At 53.5% G+C, this 16,536-nt stretch overlaps 7 protein-coding genes across 7 annotated transcripts; 2 read left to right on the top strand and 5 right to left on the bottom strand.

Moving 5' to 3' along the window:
- Positions 1–30: 30 nt before the first annotated feature.
- AB675_7569 (uncharacterized protein) lies at positions 31–1,417 on the bottom strand (the record flags this gene model as incomplete). The annotated part of the gene is made up of 6 exons (XM_018147948.1): positions 31–471; positions 518–714; positions 762–911; positions 959–1,183; positions 1,212–1,227; positions 1,277–1,417. 6 exons carry the CDS (start codon positions 1,415–1,417, stop codon positions 31–33), a joined length of 1,170 nt encoding a protein of 389 aa, XP_018000515.1.
- Positions 1,418–1,965: 548 nt separating this feature from the next.
- AB675_7568 (Pro-apoptotic serine protease) lies at positions 1,966–5,194 on the bottom strand (the record flags this gene model as incomplete). Its single annotated transcript, XM_018147947.1, has 5 exons — positions 1,966–2,142; positions 2,196–2,347; positions 2,403–4,254; positions 4,281–4,736; positions 4,802–5,194. The coding sequence occupies 5 exons, from the start codon at positions 5,192–5,194 to the stop codon at positions 1,966–1,968; spliced, it is 3,030 nt and encodes a 1,009-aa protein (XP_018000418.1).
- A 642-nt stretch (positions 5,195–5,836) lies between these two features.
- AB675_7567 (uncharacterized protein) lies at positions 5,837–6,312 on the bottom strand (the record flags this gene model as incomplete). The annotated part of the gene is made up of 3 exons (XM_018147946.1): positions 5,837–5,980; positions 6,030–6,151; positions 6,198–6,312. 3 exons carry the CDS (start codon positions 6,310–6,312, stop codon positions 5,837–5,839), a joined length of 381 nt encoding a protein of 126 aa, XP_018000463.1.
- A 627-nt stretch (positions 6,313–6,939) lies between these two features.
- On the bottom strand, positions 6,940–8,382 carry AB675_7566 (Acyltransferase LovD; the record flags this gene model as incomplete). The annotated part of the gene is made up of 4 exons (XM_018147945.1): positions 6,940–7,022; positions 7,070–7,623; positions 7,677–7,794; positions 7,854–8,382. The coding sequence occupies 4 exons, from the start codon at positions 8,380–8,382 to the stop codon at positions 6,940–6,942; spliced, it is 1,284 nt and encodes a 427-aa protein (XP_018000514.1).
- Positions 8,383–10,001: 1,619 nt separating this feature from the next.
- AB675_7565 (uncharacterized protein) lies at positions 10,002–11,238 on the top strand (the record flags this gene model as incomplete). The annotated part of the gene is made up of 2 exons (XM_018147944.1): positions 10,002–10,070; positions 10,303–11,238. The coding sequence occupies 2 exons, from the start codon at positions 10,002–10,004 to the stop codon at positions 11,236–11,238; spliced, it is 1,005 nt and encodes a 334-aa protein (XP_018000562.1).
- Positions 11,239–11,420: 182 nt separating this feature from the next.
- Positions 11,421–12,547, bottom strand: AB675_7564 (uncharacterized protein; the record flags this gene model as incomplete). The annotated part of the gene is made up of 2 exons (XM_018147943.1): positions 11,421–11,525; positions 11,582–12,547. 2 exons carry the CDS (start codon positions 12,545–12,547, stop codon positions 11,421–11,423), a joined length of 1,071 nt encoding a protein of 356 aa, XP_018000228.1.
- A 1,629-nt stretch (positions 12,548–14,176) lies between these two features.
- AB675_7563 (Hexose transporter HXT17) lies at positions 14,177–15,935 on the top strand (the record flags this gene model as incomplete). The annotated part of the gene is made up of 5 exons (XM_018147942.1): positions 14,177–14,197; positions 14,246–14,499; positions 14,547–15,089; positions 15,137–15,530; positions 15,594–15,935. 5 exons carry the CDS (start codon positions 14,177–14,179, stop codon positions 15,933–15,935), a joined length of 1,554 nt encoding a protein of 517 aa, XP_018000272.1.
- Between the last annotated feature and the right edge of the window lie 601 nt (positions 15,936–16,536).

The raw sequence follows: 16,536 nt of genomic DNA, 5'->3' as shown, positions 1-16,536 counted from the left end.
TGATGCTGTTCATGATGCTGCAGCTCCCGCTCAAGATGCAGGAACTGGCTCGGGCTTGATCTCGCTTCCGGAGGTGGTGGTCGCAGGACCGACAGGGTCGGATCGAACAGGCTCGGATGGAAGAGTGGTCTTGGGAGCGGTAGGAAAGTCCTCCTTCTTGACCGAGTTGTTCAATGCGGGAATCTTCTGGCGGGACTTGCCGAGAAGGTCGGAGGCGGCGCCAGCATACTCACCAGCATAGGTGCGAGCAGATTCGAGAGCCTTGCCAGTGTGCTGACCAGCAATCTCCTTGACTTGCTGGGTTTGCTGGGTAACGACTTTGGTAGCATGTTCGATGTTGGAGTCGATCAGTTCCTGATTCATGACGTAGATGAGAGGACCGAGGAAGATGACGGAAGCGCCGAGGAGAGCCATGCCCCAGAAAGGGAGGAGCTTGACAAGGTAGTAGGAGAGGAAGGTCGCAAGGAAGATCTGTAGGTGTTAGTCTTGTTGGAGATGGCAAGCTATGGTGACTTACAGCTCCAGTGACGAGAATGTTCTCAGCAAAGACGACACGCTGAGACTCAATGACGAAGAAGTTGATAAGCTGCTCGACATCGTCCAGTGTAGCCTCGAGTGTCTCCTTTGGGATCTTGTAGTAACGTCTAGGACGGATAGATGAGGTCAAGCTCCCACCAGCAGCCAGCTTCGTTGCAGTCTCGGCCAGTGTGACGACTGTGGATGTCAGATCAGTTCGTCTTGCGAGTGAAAGATATGCTCACCACCAAGAGTCATCCATGTAAGCTTGAGAGCATATCGAATGATGGGAAGATATCGGCAGGCAAAGATGAAGACGAGGACGCTGGCGAAAGTAGCACCGGTAGCGCGGGGGTTCTTCCAGCTAAGGAGGGTGTAGAAGAAGGAGTGGTAGTCTATGTTTGATGTCAGCCTTTGCTGGATGTATGGTAGGTTTTCTTACGTGTCAGAGGAGTATCGTTGGCGGCCGAGTGGGCAGGCGTCTGACGGGAGCCAGCAAGCGCCGAGAATTCGTTGCTCGTAGCATTGGCTTCATTCTTGACAGAGGTGGCCACGGGACCTTTGATGTATGAGTACAGTCTTCGGACAGAGTGTATGGTGGGAATACCGTTGGCAAGATCCTGGGTGATCTGAGCATTCTTGACTGAGTCGTAAGCCTGTGCAGCGCCTGGCTCTGGGTTAGTTTGGTCGCTGACGTGGTGGGATAGATGACTGCGGCTATTAGCTGAATTTCGCTACTGGCTGTAGGGCATCAACACACCTCACTGTTGACAGCAGTGTCCTTCAACCCCGCGGCGCCATTTGTAGCACCGTTGGTGGTCGCAGGTGTAGAACCGACGTCAGTAGGCACACGAGCATCTGCACCGGGGTCGATCTGGGGGTTGATGTCGGATAGAGACATTGTGGTGGGCTAGGGATATGCAGAGGGTGATTATCTTGTGGTCTGTGGTAGTAGAAGTGATTGCAATGATCACAGAGTTGAGCAATAGATGGGATATGGGAGAGTGCGATGGAAAACTGTGGCAGTCTCAGAACAAGTTTTCTGATGTCGCCAGGAGGGAAAGCGCCAGTGACGAAATCGGCCTCCAAACAAAGGAATCACGATTCACAAGGTCACACTAGTCCGCTGCCCTCCGTGACTGAGTGATGGCCTTTCCTTCTGCTTCTATCACTTGACGCGTCCTCCATTCCTTTGAGTACATTTCATACACGGTAGAGTGATTACTAGGTATACAGTAGAGCCAACGTGTTCTCGAGCATCTTCAATTACTATTTACTGCAGAGCCCAAAGTATGGTATCAAGCACTTGATTCAGGGCAATCTCTGCCAATTTGGGCCGCCCGCCCCTGATCCAGCCAGTCGGAATCGGGCATGTGAAAGAATCGTGCTTGGGAAACGGATTCCATATCCGCTCTGAAGCCTATTCTTCCGCAGTATGAGCTGTCGAGGTTATCGACACTCTGGCTCCTCCGCGCCACTGCCATCGTCGGCACCCTCCTCCATGTTTTCGGCGGTGACTGGAGCACCCTCGTCCTCTTTCCGCTTGTTACTGTACGACACGACCTGCCAGCCTGTTGGCTTACTCGGATCTTTGATGTATTGCGACATTGGGAAGTAGTGATCGTTCTGTACAGTGGTCAGCAGCCATTTGACCTCAGGTAGTGCATGGGCAAACTCACCTTCTTCATTGTCACCACCCACGGCACATTGTCGAATGTCATTGCTCGAAGTCGGAAGTACGTGTTGTCGTCAATCTTGCTCACTTCCTGCATGAATGAGTCCAGGTCGTTGGTCTTGACGCCGTTCACATGAGTGATGAAGTTCGTCGGTGCTGAACACGTTAGCAAGAAAGTCCATCATCTCAGCCTGGCCAGGAGAAGACATACCTAGTCCGTACTGATATGCCGGTGACCCCCGACTCCTAGCACTGACATAGATTTCCGAGTGTAGCTTGCTGATCTGTTGTCGCACCGCATGATGTGGTTTCTGCAACACCGCTCCGCAGAAGATCAAGGCTCTCCTCGTCTCCAGGTCTTCCGTTGGCACTGTCGGCACCTTAAGCTGCAACTCCTTGCCATGACGAACCACCAATGCGTCCAGATACTCCTTGTCGTACATGATGTCAAACTCTGAGACTCTTGTAATGAGTTGATCGTTCAGTGTGAGGATGATGTCGCCTTCTTGCAGAGATTGCCCGTCGGTCTCGCCATTCGCAGGCCCACAGTCCACCTTCCTCACTATGAAAAGCTGATGTCGCGCAGGGTTGGCTTCCGCTACCTTGGAAATCCACTGATCTGACACGCCCATGATGCGGGCTTGTGACATCTGGATCACGTAGCTTTCAATGTTCAGTATTCGTAACTTCGGGATAATGCCATGTCGAATGTCGTCTACCATGGGTTTGATCATCGATGTAGCCAGACCCAGGTGATACTCGGTATCCCTATTCGAGCCCTGCGTGCGCTCACCCATGTAAGCCATCCATAATGCCTGCACAGTGCCGTCACTGCCAATGAGAGCTCCTGACGAGCATTGTCCGCTGAGACTGGTATCGACAGTGATGGCATCCAGGTTGACAGCACGATACCGAGGCGCTGCGGCATTTGCTGGAATCCCTACCGCCGTGATGTCTGTGACTGTTGTTTTGGCTACCACGACTCTCTGATTCTGGTTAAAGCCGACAAAGATCGTCTCCTGACCTTGCTTCATCATTTCGTCTGACAGCTTCGCGGTCTTGACGGGCGCATTGACTAATGTCGGATCATATTTGACAATCGTGTAGTTCGTCAGAGGGTGCAAGAAGACGACTTTGCCTTCGACTTGTATCGAATCTGCAACAGTCACAGTGATATCGCACAAGTCGTAGGGCACTATGGCTCGTGACACAATCACCAGCCCTTGCTCGGCATCAATGACTACTCCAAAGCAGTTTCGACGTGCTTGTGGGTAGCCATCGATCTTAACGGGCATATAGCAGGAGATTTTGACAAAAGATCGTACGATCTCAGCAGCTGCAGGTTGTGTTACTCCATCAAGCTGTATGAAGCTGGCTGACTTGGGTTCCAATGGCTGCGCCTCGAGTGCCTTGTCCACATCTTTGAAGTCCCAGAGCCCTGTCTCATCATTGCGGACCGAGAGTCGCATCTTTGGGTGCCAGTGCCGGTCAATGTGAACAACGCTCACGGCTTTCGTGTGGAGATCGCGAATATGCCGGTACGAAATGACGACTCGAGCTTTGTCCGGTATTGTCTTCATGACTTCGATGAATGTATCGAGATCAGGTGTAGGTTTCTGATCCACACTGTCGATGATCCAGCCAGAAAGAGAGCTTTCCATCTTGAAGGAGCCGGCCGCTTCACATACATAGAGTCCTTTGCAGGCAATAGCATACAGCCGGGCTTGTTGGTATGAGAGGTTGTGGAAACTGCCACCAGCGACGGTCACGAAGCGATCAGGTGTAATGGCGTGGAGATCGCCAACGTCTAACGAGAATTCGATGTCCTCGCCTCCTCGTTGAACAAGCAAGTGCACCTTCCGATCAACGCTGGAGTCTAGTATTGCATCGAGCTTAACGAATGACGTGAGAAGTTCGCCATTGACCTTAATCAACACGTCGCCCTCTTGGATCTTCTTGTCACCAGGACCTTCAGGTAAGACCACTTCTGCAACGAGCATGCTGTTGTCCTTGGGAAACGCTTTTCGTGCCGCAGATTCCCAGTTCGGCGTCAAGCTAGCCGTCTACAATCGTCGAAGGGTTTCAGAACCCACTGAGTCTGTATTGTCCCTCTCGTGATTGGTTCATTTTGTTGTAGACAACGTAGCGCTCGGGCTGGTCGATCGAGAGGTAGGAAGTAGTCTGTGGCAGCGCCGTCGACGCGACCGCCAGCTTGCAAGGCAATGGCGTTTCCGTTGAGGTTGACGACCGGACTGCCAGACGAGCCTCCTGTTGCAGCAGCTGCGGCCTGAATGTAATTTGTGTTGAAGTCGCTGTACCCTTCGCCATATTCTGGAGCATTTCGGTCTAGACGACTGATGACGCCGGACAGAATGCTCAGCTTTTCTCCGGCATCGTTACCAACCACTCGAACCTCAACGCCGACCTTTGCTGACTCTGGTTGTAGTTTCAAGGCAGTTACGTCCATGTACTTGATGGCTTTGGGATCGAATTTGAGGATACCGAAGTCGTGGACAGGATCGCGGTAGACAGGCCGTACGTCGCACTGTACTCGTTAGCATGCGTCCTCCCATCCAACAAGAATCTTGCCTCTTCATGGTTGTCAAAGACACAGTAGCCCCAGAAAGGTCCTGAGCCAACAACATGGCGATTCGTGAGGATGTAGCCTCGCTCCGCATCCACCACAAAGCCCGTTGCCTGACTCGACGTCGACAAATCTGTATCAAAGGAACAAGTCTGGCAGAAATGGATAGATACTACGCTCTTGATGACCTTTTCTATTGTCGCTTGCCATTCGGGTGAGTCGCCAGCGGCTGCGGCAGTGGGGAGGACCGGGACGGTGTCTTGCTGGGTGGGATCGATATCATACACTGAGCCGTTTCTTGGAGTCGCTTCTCCTGGCGTCGTTACTCCGTTCTCTTGCTTCAGTTGCTTCTTCGGTCGCTCAATGGCAGAAATTGGGCTGGCGCGGCGCTTAGTACGTGCTTCGCCGTTGGTCGACATGCTGGTGTGGAAGGAGCGGAAGGAGGCAACTTCTTGGAACGGAGAGACTTCTGATTTGTATGACGGGAGTCCTCCTGTAGCAAAAGAAGGCAAACGCTGACCAGAGCGCAAAGAGCGAAGTATCGAAGTTGAACTGAAGAAGACTCTGGATGACCAGGCTGCGGCTAGCGGCATTCACGCCGCTAAGTGACAAGTGAATGTAACAAAGAAATCGCCTTTCGCATTTGATGCGCCTCAACTGACATGCAATTACAATACTATGGTGTGATGGGAAGACCTCGCTGATGTGTAGGCGTCTCGAGCCTTCGCATGTCCTGCACAGTCTCAATGCGCCAAGAGCCAGAGTCGATCTTCCGCAGCGCTTCCCACCCCTGCCACGCTACTCTCTTTCAAGCTACTCTTGCCGGGCTGTCCCTTTCAAAGTTCTCGTCAGGTACGAAGTACATTTCGTGTGTCTCATCGTTCGACTGAACATGACCATCGGCTGAACTCAGACGCAAGGTCGAAGTTGTTGCTTTATCGCCAATAGGTGACGATTCCATCGTCTGATCATGGGTCCAGCTTGACAGAGGACGGACGGATAGTCCTCCGCAGTGCTGCTTCACGTTTCCTGGCATTCGCTCTCGTCTATCAATGAACCTCTCAACTTCGACCACACGAAAAGCTCTGGAACTTTGAAGTAGGATTCGCGCCACCGTCCATGTGTGTCGCTCGCCACTGTCCCAAGTACGGAGTGCCTGGATAGTAGATCTTGGACTGATCGCCGCTGCATTCCTTGCCAGTGAACTACCACAGATCAGTTCCGCTCAGCGCATCACAATGTCGTCAGACTCACCAAAATACACCAGATGCCTTGATCAGGCCCGAAAGACAATTTATCGGAGGTGCTTGGATCGATGGCGTAGCATTTGCCTTGTTGACTGTTGCCGGTTATCTCCATCTGTGTCCATCGGCACTCTACGCACATGTCAGAATGGTAACAGGTCGACGATTCCTGACTTACGGTCTTGAGGCGACCAGTTTGGCTGAGGACAAGTATACACTCCAATCCAGGTGCTGTCTCTTTGTTCAAGGACGTCCTCGGCGAAGGCAGTCGCTGCCAGCATCCAGGCCAGCATGCTGAGCATAACGCCAGTTGATGGGTACCACAACATATCGCCGTGCGACGAATCTCGATTCGATCTAGCTCATGTGCAAATCCTCCCAACAGGATCTGCCAAAGTGCTCAAGTGCACAGCAACCAAAGATGAAAGCATCTCCTGGTCAGAGCTTTTACCGTTCTTTGTTCCAGGTTCCAGTTAGCAGATCCACCACCCGCCGCCCATCGATAACCGGAAACGAAGAGTCACAGCGCGAGCCTCGGTAGTGAATGCACGACACCGACCTTCAAAGCCATGGCCATCGCCTGCTTTGTCTGCAGGTGTTGCAATGCCAACCAGGTCTGTTCGCTAAGTTCCGACTGCTAGCAGCCGTGCCTGACGTCTGACGCCCGGACTTCGTGCAATCCAGGCTGCATCGCGATCGGTCCGGGGCACTCATCTATCGCTAATCGTTCCGCGGTGCGGGCGCCGACCGGTCGCACCCAATATAGTGTGCAACGACGAGCTGGTTGTGGACTGAATGCCAACTTGGGACGCCACCTCCACTGCATATGTGTTGTGTACGTGGGAAACCTACCACGGCGCGGTCCTGATCGAAAAGGCTGCCGCATGTGGACGCATGCATTGTCTATTCTGACGTCTACCTTACAGCTTACTTTCCCTCGCAGCTCCCTTCTCCTTGCCACCGAACGCATCCAGCACCCCCTCCCTAAACTCTTTCGCCAGGTCTAGGCACAATGGGTCTCCCGGCGGCAGCATCTGCATACTCACCAACCCACACACCCCCTCCTCGGATCAACCCACCACTGCAGATTCGGCAGTCCTCCCCAATGCGCACTCCACTGCCCGCTCTTCGACCCCTTCTTCCTGCTCAGTGCGCCGACTAGGCTGTGGTTGTATTCATACGTTCCCCTTCCCTCCTCATCCTTCGGCGAGGTTGGAGCGAGTGGGCGCAGATCGCCCGCTCCACTCGGCGAAGTAGCAGCTGGTGCTGCGGGCAAGGGATAGCCGCCCGTAAGCATGCGTCCGCCGTCGAGGGTGGCCCAGTACTTGTCCAGCTCGGTCTGGAGATGACCGCCCAATTTGTCGTTCCCTTCCGCCAGCTGTGGGGAGAAGACGTATCGATCGACCGTCTCCGGCTTCAGCAATCGCCCATCGTTCTTCAGAAGACTCTCCAGAACCTTGATGTACTCTCTCGGACTACACCTGCCTCCACCACCACCGAGATCGTCTTCTGCTTTATCGATCGGCGCCGAGCCGATAGGCACGAGGTTTCCGCTGTCCGGCATGCGCATGGACATGTACACCCATCGCTCAGCGATCTCGCCTCTGACAAGGCGTTGTCGGCGGCGCGGAAGATGAAGCTGCCTGGAGCCATGGACACGGCTGGAAGAATATGTTTGTTGAAATACGCGCCCAGGCTTGGGAGGTTTGATGCCTTGGCGACGAGGAGGCCTGCCCAATCGATGCCCGGGGAGTACTGCCAGGTTTTGCCGGGTGCTGTGTTTTGGTAGAGTCAGTAACGGTATTGGTGGAGAGAGCTAGGAGACTGCACTTACGCGTGATTAACGGCGCGGAGTAGATGTCTCGAATCTTGCTCCCCTTTTGTTCGGGTTTGATGCCTTTCCACTCCCACCATTTCAGAATCTCTGGGCTTAGGAAGTCGTAGCATAGCCCGCTCGTGTGCGTTAGTAGATGGCGGAGCGTTACTTTCTTGCTCGCACCGGCAGCTTCGCTTCCTGCCTGAGCTAGCTGAGGGCTACCGTCCTCGTTCCAACCTTGGAGTAGCCCGATCTTTCCAAACTCGGGCAGAAGTTCGTGGACCGGCTGGTCAAGGTGGAGCTTTCCTTGCTCAACGAGCTGCAGGCAGGCGATGGAGGTGAGGAGCTTCGTGCAGCTGGCGAGCCAGAAGGCGGAAGCCGCGGTTAGAGGTTGGGGGTTCTCTGTTGGGGAGAGGGATGTGCCACCGGTGGCGAAGGTGTAGGCGTTTGAGGTGTTTGGCGTGGATGCGAGAAGGACGATGCCGGGAATGGAGGTTGGTGTTAGGGTGCGGAGGCGGTCCTCGAGGGTGGCGAGGGCGAACGGCATGGTTGGCAGCGAAACACTAATGCAAAGATGATGGTTCCAGTGGCCGGTGCCTTAGAGTGTCGACGGCCAATAAGTCAGGCTTGTCGCCGTGTGAGAGCTTCCCTTCACCAATAGATGACGTTCAAGACCGACTATTGACGCTATAACTGGGTGTTGGATGTCGGTGCGGTGATGGGTGCTCAACAGGTTTGCTAGCTGAACAATATCGATCGTCGTGCTGTGCCTTACGATACCTATGGAACCGGCTGCTCTGCAGTGGACCAGACGCCGTTGTACCAGCTCCCGGTAAGCTTTATTGCAAGTTATGCTGCTTCCAGACCGCTATCTGCCAAAAGCTCACAACCCTGCGCGAGTTGTCTTTACTGTCGACCTAGTGATCAGACCTACCAAGTATGAGACCTGCTGGGTAGCATGATGTCTGAATAGAAATTGCAATAGACCTTTCCTGAGCACCACTTACCTCGCATCATTGCATGCATGCTTGCCGGCTCGGACGCTGCACCACGCTTGCTCCCGAGAAGTCTCCTCTTTGCTAGTGATGTACTGAACGGCCGCTTGAGAGGGCCCGAGGCTTTTCATTCCCGCTGTCACTCTTCATTGGAGACAATACCTAAGTACTTGCGAGTCGGTGCCTTGGGACCGATGCAAACGAGGCGAAGCACTGATTTCTCGTGTTTTTCAGGGGTTCTGCACATTGATGGTTCCAAGAGATCTGGCCAGGAGACGTCGTCGTGCAGCGCGATGAAACGCGGGGAAAGCTGCAAGATTCCCGGTCATTCGTCGGCAGCGCTCTACGGCAGTCACCGCCCGGCGGGCCTACATGCTCTTAAGTACTATCTTAGGAGCCTGCGCAGGCAGCTCAAATTGCTATTAGATGGACTGATGCTTGCGCCTGCGTGGATGCCATCGACGTCTTATGTATGGCGAAGGCGGAGCAAGACGTGCTCACACGCTACGATGACTGACCTTCGTTCAGATGTCCAGCGAGAGCACGGTCGCGTTCGTATTCCTCGGCTGTTCAGGTTGCCGAAGTTTTGGCTGCTCCGGGCACTATTGCTCGTAGCTCCAGGCGTCAGAGGCCGCGAGAACAAGCCTAACGAATCATAGATAGCTGAGCTTTTCGGTGACAGCTTGACCTCAAATAGCCGTCGTCGGCTGATCTCACCGCCGACATGAACCCGAAAACTATCATCCTGTGGCTTTTACTGTGACAAACTCAGCTTCAACCACCAATACACGGCACTATGCTTGGCCTCGTACTGTGCTCGAAGCAAGTTTCGATTCGTATTCGATGTCTTCGGCCATGCCATTGGGGATGGTCCAGGCCAGCATCCTGGCTGGTGACACCAATGATCACTGGGGAAATCACTCCTTGTACCCCGGATCGGCCATCTCGTGCGCTATACTACTTCAAAAGCAGCACGGAAGCCACTCCCCGTTGCCGCGTGTCTGGCCCTCATTAAGCGAAATGAACTCGACCCTTGACAACTCCGATGCGTCTGCGCCCACAAGTATGGATCTACTCCTCTCTCTCGTTCCACAAAGATCACATCCGCAAGCTTTAACAGCACTTCACACGTCGATGTCGATGCCGTCGACGATAAAAGTGAACGACGGCCATGTCGGATGAGGGTAGTAAATGGCGACCTCCTCGCGTGGTCTTTGAGGGCAAATACGATGCGACTTCTGTAGTAGTCACTTTGGGTAAGTCAATTGGCTGTGATCGCGTGATGTACATCGCTAACGGTGTCTTTAGTGAGTTCTCTCTGTGCGAAAGGTCCATTGTCTTCGAGCACTGCGATAGGACCGCATGGCTGATACGATCTGGCACTGCGGACGCTCTTCCGCCATCAGCAGTGTGGACGAAGACGAAGCACGACACAAGTCGTACGCATGATCAGACGCTAACATCATCAACAGTCACTGGCGCTGGCGCTGTACAACTCTATTGAGCAGATTCTTCTCATAGCCACGACCTTCAAAAAGTGGAAGGGCCTCTACTTCGTCTCGCTAGTCGTGGCCACTTATGGTGTTATATCTTATTCGGTCGGTCTCATCCTGGAATACTTCGAGGTCCCGCCATACCTGTTTGGAAAGATCCTCGACACATCCGGATGGTGCTTCATGATAACTGGACAAAGTTTGGTCTTATACTCCAGGCTCAACCTCATCTTAGTCAACGAGAAGATTCTGGCAGGTGTCAAATGGATGATCATCTGCAACGCCATAGTCTGGCATTCCTCCATCATCCTGGTAGACTTTGGGACGACATATACAGACGACGTTGGATTCGCAAAGTGCTTTTGGTATCTCGAGCATGTACAGATGACCATCTTCTGCATTCAGGAGTTCATAATTTCTGGCCTCTATGTATGGCGGACATCAGCCTTTCTCAAAGTCGTGTCGAAGACAAGCACCCGAAACATCATGTCACAGCTTTTCACCATCAATGTTATACTCATTGTCATGGACATCGCATTGCTGTTCATGCAGTACAAGCATTGGAGAATCTACCAGACGGTCACCAAAGCCTTCATATACAGCGTCAAGCTGAAGCTGGAGCTCAACATTCTATCGAAGCTGGTGGATCTCGTCAGAAGTCCTAATGATCCTACGCTACTGAACGAGATCGACGGGACCACGATGCCTGGTCGGGCACAACGAGCGCTAAGGCGCGAGATATCTACACCATCTCTCAAACCTGTCTGCGATCATGTCGAGCATGGTTACGGCAACTCTAGCCAAGACGCACTTGCCGACCGCAGTCCGTCCCAAGTTTCGAACTCTCAATCGTCGCGGACTACTGGCAGGGAGTCTGACATACTGTATGCGGACATGGTGAGATCGATCAAGTGAACGATTCTCTTCAGGTCATGAAGATTCCGACAATTTTACAATTGGTCTATCTCTCGCCATGAAGCATTCGCTCTCGGGTCTCAACACTGCATAGGCTTAAGGCTTCAGTCGCCGCCTCTCGCGCCCTCTTCTCTAACGGCTACAAATCGATCAGGCTTCGATAATGACCACAATCGGCCCATTCACTTCACTGCCTCAGAAGAGAAGTTCCCTGGCGTATTAACATACCCAGGTAGCGAAGCCTGTTCCGGACATTTCCACTTGCAAGCATAACAAGCGCTTTCGATCTGTAGAAGATGTCAGTGGATGTGATCCTCGCACAGAGGGGAGGCCTGTTTCTTACGTCGATAGTGTTGCAGCCCTGCTCAAATTCGCCCTTGTCACCGAAAAAGCCGGCGCACAAGATTCCTCCACTCGCTAGCCCATATTTCACCGATAAATCATTGTCGCAGCGCGCAACGCAGCGCTCTGCAGTCATTTGCTTGCCCGAGCACAAAGTGGAGGGGTAGGGGTATCCCTTTGGACACGACAATTGAATCCTCGCCTTGTTCTTGCACACCGGCGGCAGGTCCCATCGACGGAAGAGCTTGGAGTGCTCTTCGGACCCGGGAGCTAAGTCCGCATCCTGTTCGGGCCTGGGATCTTTACTGGCCTCGACGCTCTCAGTGACGATGTTCTCAGCCTCGGAGTTGGCCTCGGTGGCTTTCTCGTCGTGAGACATGCCCAATCGACGAAGCAGGAAGTCCTCAACGCGGCGGACCAGATTGCCTGCCTCCGGCGCTTTGGGAGCATCTTGCTCATCCATCTTCAAGACGTTCGCCTCAAGGTGGTCGAGCATGTCCGGCTCCATACCCCAGCGCTTCTGCATGAATTCATCGATCTGCCGATCGAGCTCCCGTCGCTCGAGATCGCGTTTGTCGAGGTGCGATTCATCCGTGGGCTCCGGAGGATTTGCCAGCTCTGAGTGCTTCCTGCGCTGATTTTGGATGTAGTCTTGCAGAGCTCGCTTTCCGGCACTCTTTGTTGCTGCGGGATCATGGTGTTGATGTCCGAACCGTTGGTGTACGAAATCTTTCAGCTTGTTACTTAGGTCGTCGGCGACATTGCGCCGCTCGAAAGCCACTAATGGGTCTTCGGTGATGGTTGGGTCATGTACTGCCTCGGTCGGATCTGGCAGCAGCATTTCTTCGAGTTGGGTAGCATCGTTTGCTGCGACTATCATGCCTTCGGGGAGCACGACTGGTTCCGTGTCTTCGCCGGCCGCTTGGACGGCTGCCGCCGCAATGACGAGGACAGCGATGAGCTTCATTCTGGAGGGATCGAACAAGTGGGAAGGGGGGAGTTGGGAGTCTGAGGAATTGGGATCAAGCATTGCTCAAGCATATGGGAACACGACACTTTCCGCTTTCGACAGCTTTGTTGTGCACAGACCAAGTCTGCTCGCGGAGCAGCAGCACAATTGGGCTTGCGGCACAGACCAGGCATCTGCTCACGGCTGCAGGCAAGTCAGTGGAGAGCGAGTGATGGCAATCAATTGAATGCAGACAACGCGACCACGAACTCTACGAGGTTGGTCTGGAGGGGACGGCCAGCACGCAGCGAAACTTTGCTTTTGCTTTTGAGCGTCCGCCATATAGTGGCTTTTATGGACGTATGTACATATGTTGAGAACTAACAAACGACTGTATAGATATTTCAACATCTTTAAGCACACTGTCCAACTTGAGACCAACGTGGAGGAAGGTAGTCTCGCAGGTGGATTTCGCAGCACAGCCAGACTAAAGGTGCCCGGAGATAATGTCAACCTCCGGCGGTCGGACCTGTTGTTGAAGTGCTTGCCCGAGTTCCCTTGCCGGTGTTCTTCATATTCCGTCAGTACTGCCGTGCAGTCAATTTCGCGAACAGTTGTACTTTGGCCGAGTTGCTCTCAATGATACTGATACGGTAGGTTCAAGCAGATGGGCGATAGTCTACTTAGCCGATGGTAGTGGTCAGAGCGATCTCCAGATCTCCGCGCGCCACGTACAGTGCACCCCGGCAATGGAGATCCGACACAGGCTAAACGGGTTACGGCTCTCGCACACACACTCATTTCTTCAATGATGAATCGATGATGCTCACCTCGGTCTTCGGACGTACTCTTCATGCAATCGCGATATCTCTGTGAATACGTCCAGGGAACGGGAGAGGTCGACTGAGAAACGGCAGCAGCAGAAGAAGACACATAACGATGGGTTGCGACTTGCGTATCGTCGTGGTGTTTAGCATGTTCGACGGGCCACGCGAACGTCTCCATGACTAGAGTCCTTCTTTTGCCGTTCTTCCGACCACTTATCAAACGACAGTTCTTAACGGCTCTCGCGTCTCTGTCGATCAGTTACCTTCTTGAACGTCTGGGATTTGCGGGCCATGTTCCATCCCACCAAGCTGGAGCCAAGCTGGAGAAGAATGGGGTACCTGGTATTCAGCCTGAATGAGGCTCATCGTTGCCTCTTCCTCCATACGCCAATGCTTGGAGGCTCTGCTGGCTACATGGCACTTGGCTACCAGCCACTGAGGTGATTGCACCTCGCTTGGGGTTCGCTTGCACCGCACTTATGAAACTTGGTGACGATTGTTGATCGTGGTCATGTGTGGATGCGGGTTTTTCCGATATGCTGTACTGCAGTACATATACCTATGCACTTGCGCCTTGGTGTCTTGGACTTAGCTGTCGCTCGACTGTCACTGACTTCTAGGTCTAACAAGCTTGGCCTGCCTTCATCATGGCACCTTTGACTTCTGATGGCGCCCTTTCGGCCAGACGTTTGCAGTATGCAGGTCCTCCTGGACTCAAGGGCCTGGTTTCGAACGGCAAGACCACGCTGATTGCGACTTTTGCGGCCTTGGGTGGCTTTGTCTATGGGTACAATCAGGCATGTTCGGTCAGATATTGACCATGCCGGCCTTCATCAATCGAGTGAGTGTCATCGCTTCGGTTGCGATGTTATCCCACTGACAGTATTAGCTCGAACCGTACTACTCTGGTGCAACTGGTATTGAGCAGGGTCTTCTGACAGCCATCCTTGAGCTCGGTGCCTGGGTGGGTGTTCTGTTCAATGGCTGGCTCGCCGATGCTGTTGGCCGTCGCATCTCTGTCGTTATCGCGGCTGCAATCTTCACCGTTGGTGTCATTATCCAGGCATGCACGCAAAGCGCCGATCACATTTTCGCTGGAAGATTCGTGATTGGTATCGGCGTGGGAGCTTTTTCGATGCTTGTGTAAGTACTGCGAGGTGCATTCCATGGAGGTTTGCTAACTTAGGCAGCCCGTTGTACAACGCTGAGCTCGCACCTCCCGAGGTTCGTGGATCATTGGTGGCACTGCAGCAGCTCGCTATCACGTTCGGTATCATGGTTTCATACTGGATCGGCTACGGAACGAACTTCATCGGCGGTACTGGCGACTCCCAGTCCGACGCCGCGTGGCTCGTTCCCATCTGCATCCAGCTCCTACCATCGACAATTCTTGCTTCCGGCATGCTCTTGTTCATGCCGCAGTCCCCTCGCCACCTCATGAACCGTGGCCGCGAAGAGGAATGCCTCGAGACCCTGGCTCGTCTGCGCAAGACGGGTCCTGATGACATGCGAGTCAAGATTGAGTTTCTGGAGATCAAGGCCGCGAGAGAGTTCGAAGTACTACGCCTGCGTGAAAAGTTCCCCCAGTACCAGGACGGAAGCTTCAAGAGCAACTTCATGGTTGGTCTGTACGATTACATGAGCTTGGTGACCAACAAGGCCATGCGTAAGAGGACCATGGTCGCCGTGTTCGTCATGGTCTTCCAGCAGTGGAACGGCGTCAACGCCATTTTGTGAGTTGCCTCAGAAAATCGACACGCACACCACGCTGACAATTCAGATACTACGCTCCCTTCATCTTCCAAGGATTCGGCTTCGAAGACAACACCACTTCGCTGCTCGCCACTGGCGTCGTCGGTGTGGTTATGTTCCTAGCCACCATTCCCGCTGTCCTTTACGTCGACAAGCTCGGCAGGAAGACCATCCTGATCGTCGGTGGACTCGGTATGGCCACCTGTCACTTCATCGTCGCTGGCATTATCGGTGCTTATAGTGACAACTGGCCCGCTCATCGTGGTGCCGGCTGGGTGGCAGTTGTCTTTGTGTGGTTCTACGCGATCAACTTCGGTTACAGCTGGGGACCAGTTGCCTGGATTGTCATCTCGGAGGTCTACCCCCTCGGCATGCGTGCTAAGGGTATCTCCATCGGTGGCTCATCCAACTGGCTGAACAACGTGAGTGCTTCCCTTCCCCAACTCGTAGCATATCAAGGCATCCTGCTGACACCCTGTCCACAGTTCGCCGTCGCCGTCTCCACCAGCCCTTTCATCAACGCAACCCAGTTCGGAGCCTTCATCTTCTTCGGCGCCATCACAGTAGTTGGTTGTCTCTGGGTCTATTTCTTCGTTCCCGAGACCAAGGGTCGCACTCTCGAAGAAATGGACGAGCTCTTTGGCGAAGTCGGCTTCGCACAGGCTGACTTGGCACGCAAGGAGAAGATCGAGCGCGACATTGGTCTTATTGCGCTGCTGGGTGGGCCAGAGGCTGCGGCTGCTGACCATACGAGCGACAGTGACGAGGGGAAGAAGAGTGGAAGTGAGCATGTCACGCCTGCTATTCCCGGTGAGAAGGCTGGTTGAGTGGGTGGGTAATATACGGGCAGAGTGATGTGGGTGTGAATGCCCTGAAGCCTGTGTCGCACCCTGACCGCGCTCAACGAGAAAAATTGGAAAGGAAAGGGAAAGGAGGCGGATCATGCTGACCGGATATACCCTATGGTCTGTGCGTGTGGTGATGCTGGAGTTCGACACAAAATAGGCCATACCGGCGTATTGCGCTTCTATTGAATTTTTTTGGTACACAGCACACGACCATCACTCATTTTCGCTCAGTTTGAAATTTGGGGTCGGACGTTCCACTGCATCGAGAGTTATGTGCGTGCTTGCATAAGACAATGTGAGAGACTACACGACAGATGATCTTCTCAAAACGAAATGTGGAATAAGGCCAGATGACGGACGTGAGCCGGGCCTAGTTGAGACCGGTTGACGAGAGCACACAAGGGGACATGACTCAGACCGGACGACGAAGTGAAGAAGCACTAACGGCCTTTCCATGATGCCTCCAGCCTCGATCGTGTTGGATCTTCCCCGCCGATGATTCGTTGATCAAGCCAACGTGACGAATAATAGGGTAATCCCGAGCTGTTGGCTCCTGAAATCCACACATCCAACGTATTTG

This window comes from Cyphellophora attinorum (assembly GCF_001299255.1).
Source record: "Cyphellophora attinorum strain CBS 131958 chromosome Unknown Contig12, whole genome shotgun sequence".
In the NCBI taxonomy this organism is placed as follows: Eukaryota; Fungi; Ascomycota; class Eurotiomycetes; order Chaetothyriales; family Cyphellophoraceae; genus Cyphellophora; species Cyphellophora attinorum.
The sequence above is the reverse complement of the archived record's forward strand: the minus strand, read 5'-3'. Positions and strand labels throughout refer to the sequence as shown.